Source organism: Halichoerus grypus, chromosome 5, assembly GCF_964656455.1.
Source record: "Halichoerus grypus chromosome 5, mHalGry1.hap1.1, whole genome shotgun sequence".
NCBI lineage: Eukaryota > Metazoa > Chordata > Mammalia > Carnivora > Phocidae > Halichoerus > Halichoerus grypus.
In genome coordinates, this window is record NC_135716.1 from 112,250,550 (window position 1) to 112,278,518 (window position 27,969).

At 40.3% G+C, this 27,969-nt stretch overlaps 1 protein-coding gene across 8 annotated transcripts in view; it reads left to right on the plus strand.

The window, feature by feature from the left end:
• Positions 1–27,969, plus strand: part of TGFBR3 (transforming growth factor beta receptor 3) — a 197,995-nt gene that overhangs the window by 97,497 nt on the left and 72,529 nt on the right. For 5 of the 8 annotated variants that reach the window (XM_078072769.1, XM_078072770.1, XM_078072767.1 and 2 more), the window contains one exon: positions 26,089–26,226. The exons of 1 other annotated variant lie outside the window; for it this stretch is intronic. In XM_078072769.1, coding sequence (XP_077928895.1) covers positions 26,089–26,226 — 138 coding nt within the window. Of the gene's footprint in view, positions 1–7,060; positions 7,292–13,662; positions 13,755–26,088; positions 26,227–27,969 lie in introns of those variants that run through there. 2 more of the 8 variants (XM_078072772.1, XM_078072773.1) reach the window with 2 other exon arrangements.

Below are 27,969 nucleotides of genomic sequence, written 5' to 3' on the forward strand. Positions count from 1 at the left end.
TGATACACTCCCTGTGTCTCATTAGCTTGGGAGATTATCTTGAGTTCCATGTAGTTCTCCTGCCCCCATGTCGTTCACTGCTTTTGTTTTTTGTCCCTGTAAAGGACACTGTCACTCAGTTGCCAAGACCAAAAACGTTGGTGTTATCCATGACCTCCTATGTTTTCTCAGATGTCACATCCAATCTTGTTTATTCCACCATAAAAATAGATTCCGAATCTGCCTCTACTTGACACCCCCCCCCCAACACCAACCCCCACCACCACCTTCGGTAGACAGTAGAACCACCATCACATCTTTATTTGAGACGCAGTGAACTCCTAGCCCGGATCCCTTCAGAGGGCCTGTGTCGGAAGCTTGACGCCACTATTTATGAGCTATGTGACTCTGGGCAGGTTTTTTAATAATAGTATCTGCTTCATAGATACTGTGACAATAGAATAGTTAAAATGTGACAAGTGCTTTGAACAGTGCTCGGGCTTTAATAAGCACTCAGTGAGTGTTAGCTGCTGTTGTTATTAACTAATAAGATCTATTCTCCACACAGCAGCGTCAGTCAGCCTTTTAAAACTTAAGTCTAGTAACAAAACTCACCAGCTGAGCTCCCTGCAGTGGCTTCCCATTACACTTAGAATAAAATCCCCAGCCCCCAGCACAGTGGTCACACCCTCTCCCGCTTTGCCCCAGTCTCACCGTACTGCACTTGTCGGCCCTGATGTCCTCCAGAGCACAGAGCACACTCCTGCCTCCCTTCACCCAGTCCCTGCCCAGCTGTTACCTCTGCAGAGAGGCCTTCATTGACCACCCCATTTAAAATAGCCATACTCACCCCTACTGTCTACAAATCCTGTTTTACTTTTTTAAAATAACTCCTACCATCTGATAAAATACCACCTGGTATTTATATTTAGACGTGTTTATTGTCGGTCCCTTCCACTAGCATATCCATGTGATGTCTTATTTTGTGCACTGAGATCTCCAGTAATTAGAACATACTGAGCGTATAGTAAGCACTCAATAGATATATGTGAAATAAATGCTTGAATGAACAAGTGCATATGGTGATTGTAACAGTTTAGTTTTATTAAATAGACTGTTAGCAATTTTTTATTTGGAAATTTTATTTTGGAAATAGTTATATTTTCTGGAAAATCTGGTTATTGATATTAGTATGTTTGGTTCAGTCATAAAGTAAATCTGAATTCCTAATTCAGATTTCAAGGTGTGGAAACAATACGGAATTGTAGGTGTTAATAGAGAAGTTCCTCCATTTATCAAGATCTTTTTTGTTTAAACTTGAGCAAATCTGTAGAACCATATGAGTCTCAGTTTCTTCATTTGTCAATAAAAAGAGGTTGGGAAGATTGAGATCTAGTATTTCTTTCACTGCAGTGTTTTGAGTTTTTTTTTTTTTTAAGTCTACATTGAGAGTTAAAGTTACATTTTTAGATATAGTTAGTCCACTCCACCAGATTGAAAAACAACCTAACTTGCATTTAGCACAAAATACTAATTGAAATGTAGAATTAAAAGAGTTTCTGGAATTGTTAAACTAGAAAATATCTTTAAAGAAACCCTTAGCATCCAGTGGGAACCACCTAATAACTAAAATGTAAACTAAGGGTATCTGCTGTCTTCTTATGTGTGTGGGTTTTTTTGTTTGTTTGTTTGTTTGTTTTTAAGAAAACCTGGATTAAGTAGGATTTATAGATCTGGGACAAATCTGGCCTCAAAATACTTGGGAAAATGCTTTTGAGTTTCACTGCTTAGATCTTATTGCCTCATATAATAGAAATTTCATGATTTTCTAAACAGTTCTACTGTTTTATCAGGACAGAGCACACATAAAGAATCTCCCCCTCTCTTTTATTTAACGAAATACCGAAGATTAGAGGAACTAATCATTTCAGTTTGCCTGAGCAAAGGCCTCTCCTTACATAATTAGACCCAGGCAGCTGGACGGTCATCGGCAGCAGCCTTCGTAGACTGTGTGCCAGTGCAAAGCATTGTGGGAGCAAGGAAAGCAGGAGCTCGTAGAGTTCGTGCTTGGATGTGCAGACCAGGGCAAAGAACACCACCTGTAAACAGAAAGGACAGAGACACAGACACATATTATTGCCCTAAACACATATGAGAAAAACTTAACCAAAAAGATTTAATCAAGTACAGCTGGGCCGAAATAAACACATAAGTGCTAACGAATCAGGCATGTTGGAAGGATGTGGGGCTGGGGCTGGGGGAGGCTTGTTGCTGGAGTAATTGGAGCCAGGTGTGTTAGCCTGGCAACGCTTTTTGGAGGTGAGAATTTAGAGAGGTTTGAAATAGGGATGTGGTTTGGCTGAGGGCTAGAGGGAGAATTTTCCATGACTAGGGGAGGAGGCTGGTAAATAAAATAGAGCTGAGCTGAGGAGTCTGAAATACGTTGAGGACAGCAAGTATCTTGGCAGCTATGAAAGCTTGTGCCTGATAGTCTTGCCTGTGGGTGTTTATGGTGGGAGAATGGGTTCAACCATGTACTCAGGTCTTCAAAGCTAGGTGAATTGGTGTAATCTTTAACATTGGAAGAGGCAGTTTAGATAGACCTCTAAAGATAAAATGTTTGTCCCCAAACCTCCCAGCCACAGATTGGGGAAAACCTCTAGCTTTACCTCATAATCTGGTGACTTCAGCTGCCTGGGAAGGACTTCATGGCTTTAGCACTTCCCAGGTGCCTATTCCTCTGGAGGCATATTCCGGATGGAAAGGCAGGTGACTGAGTTTCTGTTCTGCAATTTGGGGACTCACCTCTGAGTAGATGAGGTGTCGGGGTTAGGTGTGGAATGAATGTGGTATTCTCAGGACCAATCTTGGTTGGATTCTGAAGTCCCCAGAAATGTAGTAAAATTTGAGGAGTTAAGAGCTGGGCCTGCTCAGGTTAGCCTTGCGAGAACCGGAAGAGGTAAAGAAACCTGTGACAAGGTGAATACCCAGTAGTGCAAAGATACAGATGTAGTGAAAAGAAGGGCCATATGCACCCCAATGTTCATAGCAGCACTGTCCACAATAGCCAAACTATGGAAAGAGCCGAGATGCCCTTCAACAGATGAATGGATAAAGAAGATGTGGTCCATATATACAATGGAATATTACTCAGCCATCAGAAAGGATGAATACCCAACATCTGCATCAACATGGGTGGAACTGGAGGAGATTATGCTAAGTGAAATAAGTCAAGCAGAGAAAGTCAATTATCATATGGTTTCACTTATTTGTGGAACATAAGGAATAGCATGGAGGACATTAGGAGAAGGAAGGAAAAAAGGAAGAGGGGGAAATCAGAGGGGGAGACGAACCATGAGAGATTATGGACTCCGGGAAACAAACTGAGGGTTTTAGAGGGGAGGAGTGGTTAGCCCGGTGATGGGTATTAAGGAGCGCATGTATTGCATGGAGCACTGGATGTTACAGGCAAACAATGAATCATGAAACACTACATCAAAAACTAATGATGTAATGTATGGTGATTAACATAATAAAAAAATTATTAAAAAAAAAAAGAAAGAGACCTGTGATGATCGTTGAATTTGTGCTGCCCGAGCTCTGTCTTTTGGGCCTGGTCTTTAATGAGACCCAAATTCCAAAGGTTGAGGGAAAGGCTGGGAAATGGCAGAAGAACGTTTAGTTCTTCATCAGGAAGCCAGGTGGCCGAGGATCAGGTATGCAGGTGTCATTGGTTTGTCATCCTGCTTCACAGTCCAAGGACCTACAGGCAGGAGGTAACAGTACCACTCCAGTCAGGGCCAAAGCCAAACACTGGTATGCTGCTTCCTCAGAGGATTGTAAAAACTGGCATTTTGCTCAGCCTTCTCAACACCCCTGCAAAGACTTGTTGTTAGTTCTAGTTTACAGGCATGGAAATTGAGGCTGAGAGAGATTAAATACTCTGCCCTGGGTTGGGAGCTGGGAAGTAGTTGGCTAGCCCAAACTTGAATCTGCAGCACATACGTCCTAGAGATGGGGTCAGTGTGCAGTGAGTAGCTGTGGGCAGGGTGGGTTTTCCCAAGGTTTAGACATTTATTCAATCATTAAATCAATATTTATTAAATACCTGTTACTGTCAGGCACCGTGCCAGGCCATTGGCAGTCCTGACAACCCCAATCTTGAGAATTTGCCAAAGGTAGCAAAGATACAGTGGATAGTGATTTCTCCCCCTGCTCTTGCTCCCACTTAGATGATCTCAGCCTCTTTGCTCTCCTTAACCATGAACTTAAATATTGCTCCAAGTGTTGTTTGTTGACTCAGTCCTATTGGAGGTGAGTCTTTGAACTACAATGAAATAGCCATCTGGTAAGTATTACATATAAATAGCTGGCTTGTCACCTATAGGTTAAGAGCTTAGAGAGAGGGGCAGGTTGGGGCGTCCTGTTACTAACGATAGTTCTGTTCTCTACAAACAACTCTCTCTACTGGATTATCTCTGCCAAAATATTACCAAATAGCTTGGAAACAGGTTAGTGTTTTGCCCTTTAGGGATAAAAAGACCGTGGAGTTGAATTTGGAAAGGAATCTAGGAAAATGTTTCAATAAAACAATATATCATTCACATGCCCAAAAATTCAGCACTGCAGGGCTCCTGCTGGCAGAATCAGGTGAACTTTGAAATATATTATGGCTTGATCTTGAATTCTTGCATATTTGAAGGAGGCTGAAAGTTCTTTTTGTTTTATTGGCAATGACCTTTTATCAGAAATACCTTGCAGATACACTTTAGATAGAAACCAGCAGGCTTTCTTTAACTTTCTGTATCTACAGCTGTCTTCTTTTCCCTTCAATTTTATATAAAAACATAAATGGAGGTATTTCTCAGCACCATGTTGTGGAGTTTACCCCATATGTTGGCTCATCTGTCCTTTGTCTTTCATACATTGATGTATTGATTCATTCTAAAAATGTCTGAGGGTTTACTGTGTGCAGGCATTGTTCTGGGACAGTGGTAAATAAGGCAGAGTGTCAGCCTTCTCAATGCTTATATGGTTTTGAACACAGAGTACACTTCAAGTGATAAGAAGGGGTTGTTGTTAGGGTGGTTAGGAAAGGCTTTTTTGAGCAGGTACACTCGAACCGAGAATTTAATGATGGAAAGGAGCCATGCACAGATCCAAGGGAGGAATGGGCCAGATAAAGGGCCCTAAGCTTGGAAGGAGCCTGTTGGAGGTGAGTAAGAAGGCTGGGGTAGCTGGAGTAGAGTGAGCAAGGAGGAAAGCAATAGGAGATGGGGTTAATTAGGTAAGGGTCAGATCATGTGATGCTTTGCAGAGGGCAAAGTTGTTTCTTGGGATTTCTTATGTTTCTGTGTTCTTTTATCCAGTGGTAAAAAATGCTGGCCCTGAATTCTGAAGACTGGGGGAGCCCTTCTTTCCCAAAAGCAGAGAATCAGTTCTATAAGGAGAGACATAGACGGTTCCATTAGCAGGATAAGTAGAAGCTAGATTACTGGAATGGTTATTTGGGTGCTAGTCCCAGTGATGCCATAACCAGCTGTGGAACTTGGGCATGCCATTCTCTTTGGGCTTCAATTTCCTTATTTACAACAAGCATTTGGAATAGAATATCTCTAAAATCTCTTCTATCACTAAAAATCAGTGGTTTTATTATACACAGTTTTCATTTTGTGTCTTATCCTTTTGCTTCTTACAGAATTTTATCAGTCCTGCTTGCAGTAACTAAGTCCACTGATTCTAATTTCACCCTTCTCCCTATACTTTTGCTTCTGGAACAGCCAGTAAAATATTTGGGAAAAAAAAAGTGGCAGAAAGAAGTAAAAAAAAGTGGAGGAAACATGAGAGAACTTGGTAACTTTGCGCCTTGGCTCCAGAGCTGGCCGGTGCGCCTGACGGTGACCTGCAGCACGTTGCCCGTCGGCCTCAAAGAATTCCCAGTCACCAGATGAGTTGATTATAACGACTGACACTTGTTCTCAGCCTAATGATTTATGCTTTCACCAAGAGCAGCCATTGACTTTATTAAAGAGGATTATCCCAACAAAATAGTGTTTTTAGAACCTGACAGTGTAATAATGTTGTTGTTTGCATCGACTCTTTTGTTTTAAAATCATATTTTTATTTATTGGAAGTTCTGTATTTCAATAGAAAATAGAAAAATCTAAAAAAAAAAAAGAAAATAGAAAAATCTGCCAGTCTTCCTGAAATGCAGGATAAATCATGAAGCTCTCTCATTGAAAAGTATGTCTAGAAGAAATTAACAAAACCAGATAAATTAACTTGTCTTACGACTATTATCTTGTCAATGCTACCTATTTTAGAAGACCACTGTAACTCTTGACTTGCCCTTAGGATTGGCTTTGAGTACTTCATGATTTGTTTTGCTTCTTCCAAGCATAAAGGACTGCAGGGCATACACTGACCCAAAGTTAAAGTAAAAATTTAAAAAGAAAAAAAAAAGGAAAGAAATTCTCTAAAGCATGTTCACACTGGTCTGAAAAGTTCAATAAATTCATTTTGGAATATTTTCACTTCTTGAAAGGAGAAAAATCTTCTATTTTGTTCTTTTGTATTCTACTTTGGCAGATTAAACTAAATTTTTGTCAGTCTTTTAATTGAGTACACAGATCATTTAGTAGGACCTGGCATTTCTGAATGGATGATTCAGTCACATCAGGCCATTTTTTTCTTGTCAACTGCATCCATTCCTAGGGATCCATCTTAAAGACTTTTATTGACTGTCAGTTGCTCAAATAACTACAGGCTTTGGTCTTAGCCTCTCCATTTATGGGGAAACTGACTCCCAAAGTAAGATACTTCAGCAGAACTTTCTTTTCCCCCCAAATGAGTGAGTCTCACACTGAAAGGAATACAAGATTGGGAAGCATTGATGTTTGTAGTTTATAGTGAAAGTTACTTTTCTCCATTTCTCAGGCAAGAATAATTAATTAATTCTCCCTGATGGCAAACAATAATTTTTTTTTTTTTGTAAATCAGATAATCCTACTTTCATTCCAGAATTACTTACCAACAGTTTACTTGCTTTTTCTTTCTTTTTTTTTTTTTTTTAAGATTTTATTTATTTATTTGACAGAGAGAGAGACAGCGCGAGAGAGGGAACACAAGCAGGGGGAGTGGGAGAGGGAGAAGCAGACTCCCATCTGAGCAGGGAGCCCGACGTGGGGCTCGATCCCAGGACCCTGGGATCATGACCTGAGCCGAAGGCAGACGCTTAACGACTGGGCCACCCAGGCACCCTTACTTGCTTTTTCAAAAAGGTCATAGAGATCATGACCCAAAATTGTTCCAGGTGTGTACTGGAAACTTATTGTTAGTTCTTGCCAAGACTTAGGCGGGCATCTCAAGAAGACATTTCTAGGGTGGAGAATGTCAGAGTAGTTTTCCTTTAGGGATGGTGAAGGAGAGAGAGAGAGAGAGAGAAGACTGTCAGACTTATTTCATGTACTGTAGAGAACTAAGGGTTGGAGATAAGGATTTTTGCATATAACCAGGACCAGAATTAATAGGCCCTATGAGTTTTTCCTTGTAAAAGTGCTCAAGGCAAGTAACTCACAGTAGTTTCCTGATTCATTGATTATGGTTAAAATATACCCCAAACTCAGCAAGTGTTTATTGAGGGTCTGTGAGCTGGGAACAAGCCCAGGGAACAAATTCCTTAGATCTGGGAGACGGATTTGAGGACCAAAATTTAATTTCCTTACCTTGTGAGGTACTCCTTGGTAATTTAGTAACAATACCATATTAAACTTGGAATGGGATCCAAAAATGGGATTTTTTTAAAGCTCTATTACGATATATATTCTTTTGGGCAAATAAGTGAGGCAATTGAAGTGGATTTAATAAATTAATGCATTAATGTGATTTAAGTGATACTTGATATGCCAGAAATTGATGTACCCATTATTTATCAGGAGGTAAGCCATGGTCACATCTCCCCCGTGACTTATATTAATTACACGCTATTCTTTCAATTGCCTTCACTGATTAGTTAAGCTTGGCTTTCACGGCCCATTGAGATCTGGCCCCAGTCTACCTTTCCAATTTTATTTCTCTATATTCTTTTATACATTTCCTCAGCTCCATCTGAATTAAATGTTCCCCACACCTCTCCATGTTCCACTGCTTTGACCTTTCTCTTGAGGCTCTCCCTGCCCTTGTCACCTTAGTTCTGCCTGTTCCGCCCTGTTTACCCTTGGGGCCCAGCCGGAAGTGCTCCCTTGCTCCTCCCACAGACATTTACATCTGTCTATTATCTTTTTGCACCTGTTAAAGTGTGAACTTTTTGAGGACAAGTTTTGTATCTAGTTTGCATTTGAAGTCTTTTCATTACCTAGTGGCACTTCCCGAATAAACATTTATGTGTTCTGCTTTCAGTTTTTGCAGTGTTGATATACTACCTGTATTACTATTTATCTAATTCTTTTTCTTTAAATCTTAAAAAAAAAAAAAAAAAAACTGGCTTCACCTTAATATCCTCAACATGAAATTATGTTTTTAATGCCCATGAAAATGAACACATAAACTATAGGTGAAAATTTCTTATTTCTTAACATTTCTTAAGCATCCCCATGCTTTGGGAAAGATGGATCTACCAAAGTGCCTTACACATATTAGGCATTTAGCATCTGCCAAATGAATCAATGACTGCACAAATCATACGAAATAAGAATATTTTCTCTGTTAGCTTAGTAACTTCATGGCTGTTAACCTGGAGATAAACAAGGAGAAGCTAGAAAAACCTTTAAGTGGAGCCATTCATTCCTGTCTGTGAAGCAATTAGTGTTAGGTAATACTAATTATTTCCTTATGTATTGCAAACTGCTGGGCCAGTGGGGCTTGTGGAACAATTGAGTTCTGTGGATAGCTGACTCCCTACTCACTAAGCATCTTGCTGAAACCCCGGAAATTATACAAGTGGACCCCATCTCCACAATAGGTTCAGGAAGCAGCACTATACATGGGGTGCATCTAGAGAAGAGGAATGTGATAAGTGTGTGTACACATCCCATTGTTCTAATCAAATTTCTAAATGTTTTGTTCAGGGTAATTTGAGTTAGATTTCTCCCTACCATTTTTTTTTTTTTTAAATGCACTGTGTACTCCCAATATAATTGAGGTTCTGAGGATTTTTTCTATAAATTCTGTCTAATGGGAATTGTATATTTTTCTTTTTAATTTTTTTTTTTTAAGATTTTATTTATTTGCGAGAGAGAGAATGAGAGACAGAGAGCATGAGAGGGAGGGGGGTCAGAGGGAGAAGCAGACCCCCCAGCTGAGCAGGGAGCCTGATGTGGGACTCCATCCCGGGACTCCAGGATCATGACCTGAGCCGAAGGCAGTCGCTTAACCAACTGAGCCACCCAGGCGCCCTTTTTCTTACCTTTTGAAGATGTTGAAAGGCTACTCATGTGTACCACTTTGAGCTCCTTTAAATAAAATATAAAAGTTCTACATATTCAAGCTATAATTAACATAGTTAATAATTAACTGTCATCATGTTAGTAAAACTTGAAGTCTTTTACAGATCCGTGAAGACATTTATTTCTAAGTTGCTGTACTTTGTAGTTGGTGCTTCTATATAGTCTAGAAGTAATATACTGTAATTCCTTATTTGCTATTTAAACTATGGCATAGGTAGATTAGAGACCCTAGAACAGGTTGTTTTCTCATTTAGTGTTAAATGAGGTTCAGATTTTTTTTTTCTTAAATTTATAGGAATTAGTCCATGTAAGGTCAGTATGGCATAAAGTCTATTTAAGGTTTTTATCAGAAAAATCACCTTTCTCCCTCTCTTATTAAATCCAGGGTCGGGATCCACAGCTGTTTGAGCATGGACAGGGTAACTTGATATAATGGTATACATTTTTACCCTGGTCTGCTCTTAGAGCAAATTTGAAATGGTTGTTTTGGAAAATGTGCTATGAATCTATCTCTAGACCTTCGCACCAGAGCAGTTAGTTCAGCCCAGCAAATCCCTGGGCCTTGATGTGCATCTTTCATAACAGAACTTTAATGCTGTGACTTGATGCCTTGAAATCAGCACAACAAAATGGTGCTTGAAATCAGCACAACAAAATGGTGCTTGAAGAGCAGTGTTTACTTTGATCATTTTTCAACTTCTGTGCCCCAGCCTTTTCACGGAGTACAAATTGCTTTACCAGAGTTATGGGGCTGAAGCCCACGGATTGTTTTTGTAGTCTGGTTGCTGTGGTGATTCTTAGCCTTCCATGAAACTCCATCTCCAGGGAAACAAAAACCTCTGCAGCTGTCTCAACCTTTTCAGTACTGTATCTGGTAGAGGTCTTCACCAGGCTGGTAGCAGGCCGGAGAGTGGTCGATAAACAGATACGTGGAAACAGGGCATCTCATTCAGGACATGTTGTATTAGTTCCAAATGAACAACTCCCTTATCCATCTCACGAATCATAGGGGACTTTGAAGTATCTCCAAGTCTGGCTGAAGCCAGAGTTTAGTGAGCCATGGAGATGTGTTGGTCATGATAATGATATGAGTAAGAACTTTGGGAGAATGGCTGATGACATTTAGAGTTGCCAGGTGGGGAAGAAAGAGTGGTAGTGAAGGGGAGGCTTAATAGGACTTATGTGTGCCCAGAGAGAAGTTGGTTTAGGAAGAGGGTTCGGGCTCAGTCCAAGGCTGCCAGCAGGTTGGTGTTTGCAGGACTGTGGTGAGGAAGGCTATTTTGAATTTAAGTCTCAGTGGAGGATAATACAGACAAGACCTTCCTTCCATAGGAACCAAGGGAATGGAAAAAAAATTAGCCATGGTTTTAGAGGGTAGAAGTAATAATAGTTAACATTTCTTTCTTTCTTTAAAAGATTTTATTTATTCATGAGAGAGACAGACAGAGCACAAGCAGGGGGAGAGGCAGAGGCAGAGGGAGAGGGAGAAGCAGATTCCCCGCTGAGCTGGGAGCCCGACATGGGGCTAGATCCCAGGACCCTGAGATCATGACTTGAGCCGAAGGCAGGCGCTCAACCATCTGAGCCACCCAGGTGCCCCAATGGTTAACATTTAAAAGAGCACTCACTGTGTGCCAGTCACTGTTTTAAGTGCTTTCCACATATGACATGTTTAATCCTTTGACATCTGATGGGATAGGCATAAGTATTATCCCCATGCTACAGTTAATGAAACAGTTGCCCATGGAGTCTTAACATGTCCAAGGTCCCAAGGCGGGTAAGTGGAAAACTGAGATTCTAAATGGCTCTGAGTCACTGCTATTAACCACCAGGTCAAACTGCCTGTAATTTGGGAAGGAAAGCAGAGTGACCCAAAGGATCAGGTTCCAGGGGACACTGGCCAACTTGGAAGAAAATGTAGATCGTAGAAGAGATTAAATTATGCTTTAAAATGTGTTTATTGATTTGTTCATTCATTCATCATTACTTATGTAGGACCTACTCAGAGCCAGGTATTAGTCTAGACTCTGAGGTAATGAAAAGACAAGTCCCAACCCTTCCTCTTAGTTTATATGTATAAGTTTGATTTAATACAAGGCAGCAGGTGCGAGGTACTGTAAGAGAAAGGTCAATTGGACATAGATCAGAAGCATTCACTGGGAAGAGCTTCCTTCTTCATTCTGGGGACACTGATGACAAGAAGACTTCTTAAAGGACATGGTAGTTTTTCTGTGAGGTGAACAAAATTGATCCTGTGTGAAAATATGAAACTAATTAAGTATGTTGATACATACCTCTGCATCTTTCTAAACAGAACTGAGAGATCTTATTTGCTGAGTTTGCATATAGCTTGTCCTTGAGAATTTCCAGACCACAGTCGAGCAGTATGCCCACTTTATAAACAGCTCTGGTGGGAGTAGGTTTCCAGAGTAGCAAGTGGAGAGTGCTTGACAAGAAGGAAAAGGGTTTGAGAAGACTGAGGGAATCCATCTTTATAGGAGAAACTTCCTATGATGCCTCAGGTGATGATGCGCATGCAGTTCCTAAAATCTGTTGAGGGCCTTTGTGTAGCTAATAGCTAAATTTTTAACTATGGGCAAGCATATTAGGAGTGCTTTATATGTTTTAACTTATTTCTTTCTCATAGTAATTCTAAAAGGGAGGTACTGTGATCCTGGTTTTTAGATAAACAAGGTCACACGGGTAAGGAATGGAGCTGGGGTTCAACACAGGGAATTGGCTGTAAGTGTCCATGCTCTCGATTATGATGCTATGCTGATTAGTCATATTTCACTTTAGGGGTCCCATTTTAAGCCAAAAAGTAATTAGTCAAAAGGCAGTCTCTTAAATGCTGTGACATTCTTAGAATAGCTTGAGGCTGATAGAAGATTCCCCCCTCCCCATGAAATATCTGGTCATTCACTGTCCTGAAGGGACAATATCCATTTTACACATCATCCATATTTTATTTCTCAGTGCTGACTGGGAACCTTCCATGGTGACTGGAAAATTAATAGAAGGAGCAACACATATTATATAGTTTTGCTACTTGTTAACCCTGGTTAAAAAGTTTGCTTAAGGATGTGGTATCTGATGATGACTCTATCGGGTTTCTCTATTCTAAAAACAAAGATATTTTAGAATATTGTCCATGTGGAATCGTCTGAAAAATTTGAGTTTTCCTCATCTTTCTTTGAGAGAACAATAAAATTTTCCTCACATTCAGAGTTAACGGTAAATTGTATTTATAGTAAATACAAATTATCTAACTTCAACAATTCTTTGTGATTGATCTCCTTTAAGGTTAGGGGAGATTTAGTTTAATATTTTTTGAAGAATAATGGCTTTTTCAAAGCTAGGTCTAATTTTAGAGTCTGGGCTTATAAGCAAGAGACAATAGGCTGCCACAGACTCACATAGACGAAGACACAGACAGATGTGACCTGAACTTACCCACAGTAGTATTCTGAACTCTTTATGAGATACTGAAGAACTGTCCTCACTTCCCTGACAGATTTGCTCTATCCTAGTATCATTTTCTTTTGAGATAATTACTGTTGAGAAACACTCTTGAGGACTTGACTTTATTGTTTATTAAAAGGATTTTTAAAAACAAATTTAGCAAACTTCTTTAGAGAAGAAATGAAATAGGACATGGATAAAGTGATTCCAAAAGTCTTAGGGAAAGTATTCACTAATGAAATCACAGAATCCCTAGATCCTAGGTTCAGAAGGGGTCTTAATGCTCATCCAGTCCAGCTTATACTTGGTTTGTGGATTTTGTTTCTAAAATATCTCTGACAAGGGGTCACGCAGCCAGTCCAAGTAGTTCAGAAAATTGGAAAGGAGTGGGAAAAACCAGAAAATTTATCATGTTGTGACAGGTTTTGCCTGTTTCTTACACAGAGGATTGGGTTCAACTTGTCCTGCCTGCCTGTTGCGACTCCTGACCCTTGACATCCTCTTCTCTCCCCACACGGCCTGGACATATCTCAGTCTTGGTGTAATATACTACAATCATCTCTTCATGTGTCTGTCTTTCCTCTGGACTGTGAGCAAATTGGTGAAAGACAGGTTGTGTCTTCCTCATCTTTTGTCAGTTTATTAGAAATAATTGTCATGGTGCCTGGCACATCATGGGTACCTAACTAGCGCTGTTTGACTAAATGAAAAAAATGTATAGAAATCACATTACCATCTGAAACTAACTTAGTGTGTGGCTTACCTTTGACCGTCTTAGATGAATGAAGTCCTGAGGATTGATGGGACCTTTCAGCCCTCCGAAGCTAAACTGAGTTCCTTGTATTATCTATCACATGAAGCTCTTTCCAGGTAGGATTTGTAACTCAAGAGTTGGTCTGGTCCAACCCATGTGGAAGTTCAAACCATATTTTATTGGTGTGTGGTAAAAAACATAAAATTTACCATTTTCGCCATTTTAAAGCGTACAATTCAGTAGCATTTATACATTCACTGTGTAGCACAAGCATTACCACTGTCTTGTTCCAGAACATTTTCTTCACCCCAAAAATAAATGCCTTATCAATTAGCAGTCACTTTTATTCTTCCCTACTTCTAGGTCACGGTGATGACTAATCTGCTTGTCTCTGGATTTGTCTGCTCTGGGCCTCTCATATAAATAATCATACAACATGTGATCTTTTGTGTCTGGCTTTTTTACTTCACATTATGTTTTCAGGGTTCATCCATGTCATAGCATATATCAGTACTTTATTCTTTTTTTTTAGATTGTATTTATTTATTCTAGGCGGGGTGGGGTGGGGGGGGAGAGCAGAAGCTGAGTGAAGGGCAGAGGGAGAAACAGACTCTCCACTCGATCCTGGGACTTGGACTCCAGGATCATGACCTGAGTGGAAGGCAAACGCTTAACCGACTGAGTCAACCAGGCATCCCAGTACTTTATTCTTTTTATGCTAAATAATATTTCATGGTATGGATATGTCACATTTGCTTATTTCAAATTACATTTTTATGGCTGTGCAATAGTCCATTGTGTGTGTCTGTGTGTCTGTGTAGTGTGTGTGTATGTGTGTGTGTGTATCACATCTTCTTTAGCCATAAAAAAGGATGAGATTTTGTCATTTCAACAACATGGATGGATCTAGAGGGTATTATGCTAAGTGAAATAAGTCAAACTGAGAAAGACAAATACCATATGATTTCACTCATGTGTGGCATCTAAAAGCAAAACAAATGAATAAACAAACAAAAAGCAGAATCAGACCTATACATACAGAGAACAAACTGATGGTTGCCAGGAAGAAGGGGGTGGATGGGAGGTGGGAGGATAGGCAAAATGGATGAAGGGGAGTGGGAGATAGAGGTTTCCATTTATGGAATAAATAAATCATGGAGATGAAAGGTGCACTATAGGGAATACGGTCAATGGTATTGTAATAGCGTTGTCTGGTGACAGATGGAAGCTACACTTGCAATAAGCACAGCATAACGATAGTGTTGTTGAATCACTATGTTGTATACTTGAAACTAATGTAACATGTGTCAGGTATAATAAAAAATTTTTTTAAATCACATTTTTGTATAGCGATTTGTCATTATGATGAGTCAAATTTCTCATTTCTACCTGAACATCACGAATGGCAAAGAATCTTAATTATTTCCACAAGATCCTGGTAATTTTGGAGTATTTGAATTTATAATCCAATCCTGAATATTTTGTAATACACCCCCCTCCACACACTTTTACTTTTCCCATTTTGGCTCTTCTTACTGCTTATTAGAGGATGAGTCAGAGACCGAATGGTAGACTGATAGTTTTGCTGGAAATGAGAAGTAGAACACTAGCAGCTGTTGACTTAAGAGGTGTTTGGGACTTGACTGAATTATGAAACACAGCTTAAGCTGTTTGATCTTGGTATCTGTTAGGAATTTGTAGACATTGGTCAGAATTGGAGAATTTCTTTAGAGATATATTATGAAAGAGTAGCTTGTACCTTTTCAATTTACATGAGAAACTAAGCCATTGTAATACTTTCAAACTCTCTTTAAATACAGGTCCTCTAGTTCTGCCTTACATGTTTAATACCCTGAGTAAAGTTCAGAGAGTAGAAATGAGATTTTAAGTATAAGAAATGAGATTATATATAAAAAGTTAAGACACCATTAGTATTTCCAAATGTTAAGTCAGAACCTTGTATTTCCCAGTGTCAAATAGAAGAATCAATTTTAATTATTCACTTGGAAATGAATTGATGTTATCACTTTTTCTTTCTGTTCTCTATACATTCACTAATTCCCAGTAATATAAATTGATTTATCGGGGCTTAAATTTACTGACTACACGTATGGTTTTGACAGAATTACAGTATCTTCATTATTGGGAAATGAATAACTGGATAGTATTAACTATATAACTTGAAAAACAAATGGTTTGTGTTAGAATTTGCTCTTGTTTCATTCTAAGATAAAATCCTTTCCTAGTTTCTGCTGTGACACTCAGTGTTGATTTACTTGTAAGTAAATGTCAACAGGACCATTCTTGATCTAAATAAGGAACGTTGTTCAGACTTCCTATATCTTAGGTCTTTTCCTTCTTTCTTTTAGTTTTTATTTTCCTTTTTCTTTTAGGTTATTAATAAGTGCTTAAAATACTTTTAAAGATATAGAGTAACTTTAATAAATTTGTTACCAGGTATCCTGCTCTTTATTGTAGCTTAGTCCCTTTCCAGTTAGAACAAGTGTACTGAACTACTTTTAATGCTGTCTCAAGAAAATAGGAAATTTAAACCTTTCAATACTGGCTTTAGGAAGATATTCCATCTTAGACACTTATGAACTACAGCGTGCCAAACTCTGTGTGCATATTTTGGCAATTTCCTGTTTACTTTCTGTGATCACTGGTCTTACCCTGAAAACTTATTGCAGGGCTCAGGCAGATTGATTCTGTGGAGGAAAATAGGCAAAAGTACTAGACTCTCATGTACATATTGCAAACTGCATTTGCTCTACTGTCAGTTAGGCTGTTCTGACACAGTTCATTGCCTGAATTAAAAGCATTTAAAATTCCATGCCTCTGAAAAATAGTGGAACATTCAATCAAAGAAAATAATGTTTTTTCAGGAAAAATACTCCAAAACTACAGAATGATAACATATTCTCCCACTTTGGCTTCTGGGTTATTTCTCCCTTTCTCAAAGATAAGCCATGTAACATTGAAAAGTTCCTTTAAAAACATTTCCACTTAAAATCATAACCTGGCTGGATGAGACCAGAATATCCTTAGTCTGGGCCAGTACTGTGAACTTCAGGAGTTATTTTTGTTAGAGCTTTCAAAGGAAACCAGACTTCACAGAATTCCCAAGTTTTTTCCATCCTGACCAGAATTTAGTTTCCTTAGAGAGTCATTTGGTCTAATCCACATATCAACCCGGAGCCCCTGGAGTTCAAGGACTGATTGAGTTGCACCTTTGCTAATTCAGAGGCTTATAGAAATACAGAGGGTATATTTTTGCAGATTGCCAGAGCTGTAAAGTTCTCAGGCCCTCTCCACTTCCCGGTTTTGTAATTCTACATGTGCTCTGTTTGAGAAACAGCTGATCCACTTGGATGTGAAATGCAACCAGCGCCATTTTGAGTTCCATAGTGCATTCGTTCACGAGAACAGTGAGCATTACTAAAGCTTTTATAGTAGAGATAGAGAAGGATTTACATCAAAGCAACTCAAACAACTTTAGCTGGGCAATGTAGACATCACAGTTCATAAAAATGCTGTTGCCCCATCCCTGTGGAGTTTTACCTACCTCCCAGCTTGTGCTAGCCTCCCATCATCTTGCTCGCAACTCAGTCCCCTGCCTTTCTTCCTTATCTTTTCTTTCCCAGAAGCAAAATAGTTCCTGCCTCTTACTCCTGTAGAGTAGGTCGCTGTCCTCTTCTTTGCCTCAAGGCCAACACCTAAGTTTAAGGTGGAGTGGGAAGGTAGGGCGAAAAAAAGAGGACAACACAAGACATGAATTCTACTCCCAGCATTACCACTCTCTGGCCATATGATCTGGAAAAATTATTTACTTCTAAGCATCAATTTCTTCATCTTTAAAATGGGAATAATTAGATAATTAGGCAGAACAACTTCTGATGAGAGCAGCAAATCTTAACCCAGTGGAAGGACCCATGGACCTGCCTGCCTATTGTCTTCCCCCGGAATACAATAATGATGGCTGTCCCTACTATTCCCACTACTATTCCTATTAACAACAGAAACACAAATGCAGTGTTTGTGAAGTCCATGCCTTAATAGTTACTCCTCTTCAGATTTCTCTTTCGTGCTAGAAAGGTGACACTGTACGCCCACTCACAATTCCTCCCCAGCTTCAGCTTAATATACAAGGCCAGGGGAATCCAGGTGCCGTCCTTTTATAGAGCTTAAAGTATCTTAAATCACTACCTGAACAACAGTACATTTTGTGGGAGGTTTGTTTTTGTTTTGTTTTGTTTTGTTTTGCTATTACAAATTTGCTAACTTTAAGATGGTGCTCAAGCAGCAATCTTTATTGATATCTGTGACTACATTTGGCTGGTGGAAATGATTAATTCAGTACTCAGATCATGTGAGAATTGGGTTCTTGCTATGCCTACTTTTTAAATCAGCTCCCATTGGTCACCTCAATGATTCTCTTTATTACGCAGTTCTGTTCACCACAGTATTGACAAGCCAGCCATTCTGACATCCTATTATTACAGACATATACATGCCAAAATACAGGTTTATTAAACAGTTAAGTAGCAAAACCAATTTGAAGCCCATTATAAAAAGTAGAAGTTGAGAGGAATCAAATTTACATAGTTCAGAGGCACCTGGGTAGCTCAGTCAGTTAAGTGTCCAACTCTTGATTTCTGCTCAGGTCATGATCCCAGGGTGGTGAGATGGAGCCCCGTGTCAGGCTCCATGCCGGGCGTGGAGCCTGCTTGAGATTCTCTCTCTTCCTCTGCCCCCACCCACATGCACGCGTGCTCTCTCTCTCAAATAAATAAATAAATAAATAAATAAATAAATAAAATGCCCTGTCTCCATTTAAAAAAACTTTTTTACACAGTCCTTAGTTATATGGTGCTTTGGTTATATAGTAGTGTTAAAAACAATAATAAAGTATTTGGAATGGGTCTGTTTATTAAGTGTGACAGGGAATATAAAAAAATAAAAGCAAACTTTTTTACATTAATCATTGTGCAACTTATTGAATTCCTTTAATTTGTCTAGAATTTTAATTTCTAACTGTTCTAGCACACTTTGTTGCCTAAATGAAAAGTGTTTATTTTTTAAATTTTTTTAAAGATTTTATTTATTCATTTGAGAGAGAGAGAGCACAATCAGGGGGAGAGGCAGAGGGAGAGGGAGAAGCAGACTCCCCCACTGAGCTGGGAGTCTGACATGGGGGCTTGATCCTAGGACCTGGAGATCGTGACCTGAGCCGAAGGCAGACGCTTAACCATCTGAGCCACCCAGGCATCCCAATGAAAAGTATTTAAAATTCTATGCTCCAAGGTATAGTAGAATGTTTGGTCAAAATTTTTTTATCTTTGTTATTTATCCCTGAGAAGGAAAACCTCCTCCAAAGGCTTTTTCACATTTTATCTATTTGTATATTCAAAACTATTAAAGATAACAAAACAATTTCTGTGTGTGTGTGTGTGTGTGTGTATTTGCCTAGTGTGGTCCCCAAACATCGCATAAGTGCCGCTCTTGTACACACAACAGCCTGGGCGTGGCATCGGGGTCCTCTCCCATGTACATTACCAGTCATTTTGGTAGCATGAGTTGGAATCTGCTTTTCTTAACTGTGTTTTAAAGTTCAAGTCAAACTTCACAGTGAAAGTTAACGTTCTCTTTACTAGTGCACGCCCATCCCTTTTGGCCAGAAAAACATGACACTACGACTCTGTAACCATTATTTGAATCATATTTCTTGAATAACTTTTATTGATTCTTCCTTTTATTTACTCTTTCAGAAAAGTTGTTGACTGCTTGCTAATTGTTCAGCTTTGCCTAGGCCCAAGGATACAGAAATGAGTGTGACTCGGTTTCTGCCCTTGAATGCCTTGAGGATTTCACAGCGTAAGGGGGAATGTGTGTGTGTAAATGACAGACATCTAAGCAGATGATTGCAGTGCCATGCAGAGGCGGAAACATGAGCATGGTCTGTGGGAGCACTGTTGAGCTCCAGCCCTGCCTATGGATAGGGAAAGATTTCACTGATTTTGGGCTGGACATACATGTCTGTCCGGGGGCTGGCAGGACGGTGCTGCAGGCCAGAATCCTGAAAGGCTCTGGTGTGTTGGCAACCTCCAGTATGATATTCAGATGGCAGATGCTTAATACTAACGGATGATGGAAGAGTGGCTCTTGGTGTTAGATTTGCCATCAGCAGTGGCCTGCTGAGGGCTCCCACAGCGCTTCTACCCCAGAGCATGCCCACATCTGGGGTCTCCCCTTTCCCTGCCTCTCTTCCCCGCAGCGACTGAGCTGTGGGCTACTCTGGGAAGGAAGGGCCAGGGTCTCTAGAATCCCCTTGCAACTCTCCCAGGACCCCTTTAGAGGGCCATGACCTGTAGCTTCAGAAATATTCTTCTGTTTATATGAGCTCTTGCCCCTCAACCCCCAACCCAAATTTAGTTCCGAGTATTTTTCCAGGGCATTCAAAATATAGAGCAGAGAGGGCAGGCTTATTTCGGCATCAGATTTCAAGCTTTCATTTTAGGTCCCCCCACCCCCACCCCCCGCCGTTTTGTGGTCATAATAGATTAGATTATTTTCAGAAGCTCCCAGGGAATCCTGAATCCTGTCCTTGTTTGGGGGAGGAGGAATTGGTTTTGGAATTGAGTGGCTGTATTCCTCTCATCACGTTAAATGGTTTCAAGACAAAACCATTGGGGAAAAGAGCTTGATATCATTTGCCATAGCAGTGTGAAATCTCTGACCCCAAGCTGCTGAGACCAGAGAGAATGGTCGGTTGATTCCCTGGGTGGGGGCGGAGTCACTTAGGGGGCGGAGATTCCTTGAATTCAGTACCAACTGATGGATGTTTTTCTAGAAACTCAGAGAAATGTAAAAATAATATAATAAGGAAGATTTTTTTTTTTTTTAAAGATTTTATTTATTTATTTGAGAGAGAGAATGAGATAGAGAGAGCATGAGGGGGGAGGGTCAGAGGGAGAAGCAGACTCCCTGCTGACAACAGGGAGCCCGATGCGGGACTCGATCCTGGGACTCCAGGATTATGACCTGAGCCGAAGGCAGTTGCTTAACCAACTGAGCCACCCAGGCGCCCCAATAAGGAAGATTTTTAAAAGCTCCAAATCCACCCCTCCAAGAATATTTTAAGGGAATCTTTTTATACCAATTCCCAAATGGCAAAGGACAAGCGATGGCAAATAAAATGTCAGCTGTAGGGGGTTCCTTAGACCAGATTATACTTGCAAACACTGTGGCGGCAACTAACTACTGTTTCCCATTCACAGCAATTGGTTGCATGATTCAGATGCATCTGGGGTCAGATTTGAGCTCCTAAAAGTCATATTGCCCAGAGAGGTGAAATTTGATTTCCGCTGTGGTGCCCCAGCGTCCTGAGATAGTGCACGTCTCATTGTCCTTCTGTGTAAATTATGGGTGCCGTGAGACCCAGATTCAGGATGTTTTCAGTTCCTACCCAACACTGTTGCTAAGTGGATGTCCCCTTACCTCTGAATAGGGGAGAGATGATGGCTATATCCAGCCCAGGGTGTGATTTTACGGGTCCTGGTTATAGACACACTGCTAGAGTTCTTTTCTTATCTGTCTTCTTGTAAACTGATTATTGGATCATCCATTTCAGAGCATTTGGTCTGGTTTTAGAGAACAGGAGTCTCTCTGGTAGTGTTTTGGATGACTTCATTGTTTCATGGGTCCATAGGGACTGTTATGAGAATCAGAAATGTTGAAATGGAACCTCACTGACACGTTAGCAAAATCAGACAGCTGTTCAGCTCTTATATCAGTTGTTTTGCTTTCTTTGCTTATGTTTGTCTGAACAAACCCCAGGAGTAGGGGGGTCTAACTGATAGGGAATTTTTGAAATCACTCTGGTAGAAATATCTTGCATCTCTACTATGAACCCTTAGAAATTCAAAACAATTTTCATATGGCATCTTTCCATAAAGAGAGGTGTTTTTTTTCTTTCCTGTAAGTACATAATTCATTTTCATAAAGTGATTTACAGAGTTTGAGACAATATGAAGTTTTTGCTTATCAAAGATAATTTTTGGAAAACTGAGAAGTCTTCACCCTAACAAGGTCCAGAGAAAATTGTCCTTGTTGTTTTCTGGTGATAACATGGACAAGGACATGCTTCCTAAATGGGAGATAGGAAGTTTGGCTTTCCAGTCTGAGGCTTTATGCTCCTTGGAGTGGCCTTGATTTTGGTCAAAATTGTGTTCAGATTCCCCAGGAAAGTACTCAGAAAAGATTCACTTTGGATTTCTTTATAAAATAGAAGAAATACATTAATTACATCTGGTAGTTTGTTGAAGTACACAGATAACCTCAGAAGACCAAGTATAAATAGATGTCATAGAACAGATTAGCTTTCCATTAGCTCAGAACCAGTGAGCTTTTCCCCATTTAGGGGAAAGATGCAGTGTATGAGGGACAGTGTCTACATATGGGATGTGACAGATTAGATTTACTTGCATTTTCTCGCACTATTAGGAAGACTGAAAGGCAGCACTGTTTGAGACAAACAAGATGAGAGCAGAACTCTTGGACTGGGCTTTACGGACCACTTTGTAGTCAAAGTAGTTTTAGGAGGGCACTGAAACCCCAGAAACTGCATGGACAAATGTTTTATTTCTGAGTTGTCATCTAATAAGTTCTTTCTCTGAGAGGATGACCTGTTAAAACCAGAGGTATAATCTCTAGTTTAATTACGTGGAGTCATTTTGTTTCTGTTTCTGCCATTAGAATGTTCCTGCTCCTCTACAATGGACTCCTTACCCTGGATTAATGGGTACTTAACCTGGAATTCATGGGCCCTGCAGTGAATGTATTTTCTCTGACTTTGCCTGCAAAATGTCGTGTGCATATGGGTCTTTGCGTGTGTGGTGAGAAGGTTCATCTGTTGCATTGAGTTCTCAAATGCTTTGTTACTGCCAAAGATTAACACAGAATCTACTAATTTAGAGACTAGTCATTGTTTCCTCATTTGGGGTGCATTCCCTTTAGTTTCATCAGCTTTCCCAGTCACATGGCCCCTAGTTTAGTTTGTTATTGCTAATGAACTAAGTAGTGACTCTTACTTTTATGTAAATGTAGCATAGGCTTGAGCTGTCTGGATTGCCAAACTGGAAGTCATCGGATACCACGTGTATCATTTCTCCATGGGCTGTTTCTTTTCCGCAGCCTGCCTCAGCTCTGGTCTTCAAACCATGATCATGGGGCAATAATGCGCCCGTGAAAACCTTCAGCAGTATGCTCTTATCTTTGTAATTGTAGTCTATCCTGAGCTACAGTTGATTCTAAAGAGGATTTTCTTTCCCTTCCCTTCCCTTCCCTTCCCTTCCCTTCCCTTCCCTTCCCTTCCCTTCCCTTCCCTTTCCTTCCCTTCCCTTCCCTTCCCTTCCCTTCCCTTCCTTCCCCTCCCCTCCCCTCCCCTTCCCTTCCCTTCCTTCCCTCCCCTCCCCTCCCCTTCTCTTCCTTCCCTTCCCTTCCCTTCCCTTCCTTTCCCTTCCCTTCCCTTCCTTCCCTTCCCTTCCCTTCCCTTCCCTTCCCTTCCCTTCCCTTCTCTTTCTTCCCTTCCCTTCCCTTCCTTCCCTTCCCTTCCCTTCCCTTCCCTTCCCTTCCCTTCCCTTCCCTTCCCTTTCCTTTCTGCCTGAGAGAAAGTAGGCACCTTAGCCAGGAATTTTTGCAGAGATATTCCGGGTATGTTCTCCCCACCATTGGGTGAGCTTTTATACCTTCATTCTTCGGTTGGTTGTTTTTGGTTGTCCTCTGTCTTTCCCTCAGCAAGATTTATTCCAGTAGAAGAAGGTTGCTGAGGGGTTGGGTGAGTGGGTGCTTGGGGGGACTCTCTGTTCCTGCCAAATGATTTTTTAAAAGAAGTATTGAGTATTTTTCTTTTAATTTCCCAATCGTAGTGTGAATTCTTCTTCTCCAGATGGTTTTTGGGGCTTTGCCTGGGCCCTGTGTGCCAGAGTCGAAGATTCATCTTGGCCAGACGCTGCCACATATTGAAGAGGGAGCCGTTTCCAGGAAAGCTCAGAGCTGTGGCTCCTAGAAATCTTTCCTTGATTGTGTGAGCCAGGCCTTTTGACCATCTGGAAAATTTTGGACCCCAGCACCAATATCTGTCTCATACACATTTTTCTTTTCATTTCCTAAGTTTTTTTTTTTTAATTCTTGTTCATTTGAGATATATATTTATTGCTATTTTATCTACACACTTCAGGAGTGGTATGCCTGAGGGCTGCAAAGGAAATCATCGGAAAAAGGGTTGACGTGCCCTTGGTGGATAGGCATGGCTATTCGTTGTGCCGTGATGGTGCTTGATAAACAATTTTGGAATGAATAACTCTGGAAACTTTTTACTGACACACAGTGTTCATGACAGAGTGTTTCTTAGCAATTTTCAGGTACTCTTGAACAAGTAATGACTTCATTTCTCCTTTCTTCCCTCTCCGGAGGGTGTGTTTTCTGTGGTGTGCATCTCTCTGTTCATGCCACATTCAGTTTGATGCTTTGCCCCTGCTCAGGTTTTGCAGCCTCTCTTGTTTACAGCGGCCACCAGTCTGTTTATTTCTAGATGCAGACAGCTGTGCAAAATGTTGTGAGGTAGAGTTTGTACAACCAAGAAATGTGTTATTATGCTGTAGCCGTACTTGACATCACTGTTCATTAGTACTCTGCTTTTAGTACTTTGCATATGCCAAATGGTAAAAATGATCCTAGCTGTGTTGCAGAAATAGCTCATGATAGTATTGCTCGTGTTTTAAAATTTTTCTGTAAATTAGCTAGCTAAGTCCCTTTGAACCTATTAATATACTCAGCCTTTTTAATCTTTTAGATAACATAAATTTATGAATCTGCTGTGATAAATCAATCCTTGAAACAACTGTCTACTACTCTGTTTGAGCACAGTATTAAAGTAAGACATATCTTTGCCTACTGAGTATTTGCAGTCTATTTCAGAGATTAAGATGCGCACACTCAACTGTTAATGAATAGACATGATATTACGTACCATAGTGCAAATTATTAATAGAATAAAGTACTTTTGTAGCATTGGAAATTAGAAAATTAAATATCTAATTGGCACTCACTGAGTGCCTACCATGTGCTAAGGCATGGGTATTGAAAGTAAAGTTTGTTGCCTTATTATCAGTGACCTGAGAGGCTACTGTAATAGGTGACATCGGTGTCCTAGGCAGTCCCTACAATAAAATAAAAGGCAGAGATACATTGAGATCGAAGTGGGCCAGCAGCCACTGGAAGATGTAAAATAGTCCAGCTTTGAGCGCTCTATCCCTGATGGCTCTCCAGGCTCAGATCATAGATCTAGGCCATTTAATCCTCATACGGATTAGGCCTGAGATGTTCTGTTATTCCCAGTGTATTACTCGGTCTCTGTCTTGCCAACTAAGGTCATTTTTTGTGCTTTCCCTCTCATCACTTTCTGGTGTTCTTGGGTGAGTTCAGCTTTTTACCATATGTGCTTCTTGGGTCTTGTCTCACCCCTCTGTCCACAAAGCCAGTAGGAGACATGCTTCTATGAAAGCATCTGCTATTTCTTTATGCACCCTTTTGCTTTTCTATGTTCACGTTGACCTACCTTGGCTGGTGTGCTCCAGGAAGATGTCGTTGGACCCACTGTTTCCAGCTGTCCTCGTAGGTGCTTTTTGATGATGTTAATGATGACAGTCGTAACCTACAATAGTCCTTGATCTGCTATCAAAACTGGTCACACTTTTCTTATCCAGGCTTGAGGTTTTCTTCCCTGGTTTTTTTTTTTTTTTTTTTTTTGGACCAGGTTTATATACAATCAGTTTTTATTCTGTGTGTTCTCTATGCTTCATTTTTTGGAAAACCCCTTCAAGCTCATAGCTGGGATGATGAAAGCACTGGCAGTTCCCCTTGGCAGCCCCTTTCCCTTAGCTTTCGGCACTTTTCTTTGGCAGAACTCATTTAACTTTTTAGAGGTTGGAGCTCACCTGGAAGAGAAGAAAGTCCTTTCTCTGGTGATCCAGAGGGATGACCCGTCCCCAGGGGATTCTGTACTCTCACTTTTCAGCTTCATCATTTGCCTTGAAGGAGAAGACAGTTCTGACGGAAGGTCACTTGTTCTGCCTTTGCTAACTTTGAAAAGAAAAAAAAGTGTTCTGTTTATTTGTGTTCCACTATTACTGGGAGCTGAATCATGTTTTGGTTGAGATTAGTGTGGGTTGAATTACACGAGGTAGCCATTTGTGTAGTAAAAAAAAAAAAAAAAAAAAAGGCCAAATATTGGCAGTATCATGGAGTTCAACTTAATATATCTTATCCGTAGACTCTGAACTAACTTACAGCTTTTCTTAACGGTGAGCTGTGAAAAGGCATTCTAAATGCTGCGCTAAGTGAGTTTAATGGGGAGCCAGTGTTAAGATTCCTCTTTCTGTTGCTTCCTAGGTCACTCTGCACCTCAATCCTATCTCCTCCGTCCACATTCACCACAAGCCTGTCGTGTTCCTGCTCAACTCCCCACAGCCCCTGGTCTGGCATCTGAAGACAGAGAGGCTTGCAGTTGGGGTCTCTAGACTTTTCTTGGTAAGTGTTTGAAACCCTCCCAGACTATCCTTCGCACTATCCTTAGGGATATAAGGACCCCAAACCTTTGTAGGTCTTTTTTAAAATCAAGGCTTATTTCATTGAAATAATACCCGAGTCCACAGTGTGTTAAATTTGAAGAATGCTCTTAGTGGGGTTTGGACAGTGGAGATAAGCAGTCACAGAAAACAAACATTGCACATGTGTGTCTGACTGTGGATGGAGGGTCTGGTCTAGTTTGCACGTCAGAGCAGGACCTGCAGTCATACTCTGTGTGGCCTGGGCTTTGGTCTCAGCTCTGAGACTCCTCTGGTGGCATCAAGGGCAATGTAAACATTGTAAATAGCCTCTAGGTGTGTGGTCTCTGACCACAAAATAAATACACACAAGCCCATTCTATTTGTATATAACACAAGCCTGCTTTCTGATACGAGAATCTGTTTGTTGAGAAAGTGACACAGCGAGTTCCAAAATGAAAACATTTGTATTTTATAAAAAAACTGGAACCCAGCTCTTGTGGAAAGATCCAAATATTACCTACTATTTGTAAATCATGTCCTTTTGAGTTTGCCAGAACATTCAAGTTTGCTAGTTGTGGAGAAATTGATGGGTTGTTTGGATGGAATTTTTGGGGCATGATATCATGTCTGATGATGAGCAACACTGCCTTTCGCAGTGATAACTCATGCTGTCTATTGCTAGAGCTCCATGCTAATGTCCTTGACTGCAGCGCCTCAGGCTCTTAATTTGCCCCAAAGCATCCAGAACAAGAAGAGGCCTCAGTTAATATTCTTTCTCTTGCAGAGTGAGCAGACTTTGCCAATTAGTGACTCTTAATCCAGATCTATATTTTCTTGTCACTTGTATTTGAAGAATACTGTTAAAATCTCAAAGGTACCTACTGAATAAAGTAGGAGTCTGTAATCAATACAGCTAATAAGTAGATAAATAAATTAGTAAAAAGGGATAAGGAACAGCTCTTCTTTACAGTCAAATGCCAATCAATAATATAGAGGGAATGGTGGAGTTAGAAATTCCTGATTTTGTAATCATTTATTGTAAAAGTTTATTGGGCAGGAATCATCAATAGAAGCTAAATGTAGGGGCACCCGGGTGGCTCAGTTGGTTAAGCAACTCTTGATTTCGGCTCAAGTCATGATCTCAGGGTCATGAGATCAAGCCCCACATCAGGCTCTGTGCTCAGCGGGGAATCTGCTTGGGAGTCGCTCTCTCCCTCCCCCTGCTCGTGTGCTCTCTTCCTCTCTCTCTAAAAGAAATAAATAAATCTTAAAAAAAAAAAAAAGGGAAGAAGAAGCTAAATATAGCAAAGGTGAAGGGAGTTTGAGGGATAGTATATTTACATAGTCTCAAATTAGTTATTAATAACAAAAGAAAAAACAGTAACTATATACAGTAGGGGTACCCAGCAATACCTCAACCGAGTGATCAAAGTTAGTTTCACCAATATGATGCAGGTGAACATTGTATGCCTTTAAATGAAACAGCGTCGTTTATGTTGTATTCTAGCCAAACAAGCACATAACCTGAATCTAGTCATGAGGAAACACTGGACAAAACCAAATTGAGTAACATTCTTTCAAACCCAGATGGAACTTATTCTATAAGCTCTTACCCCAGACTGCCTCTTTCATACTCATAGTCATTGTCTGTCTCCTGTAATTAAAGGTATTTGTGATAGTAACTGAAATGGCTACGATCATGAAGTCTATGTACATTTAACCC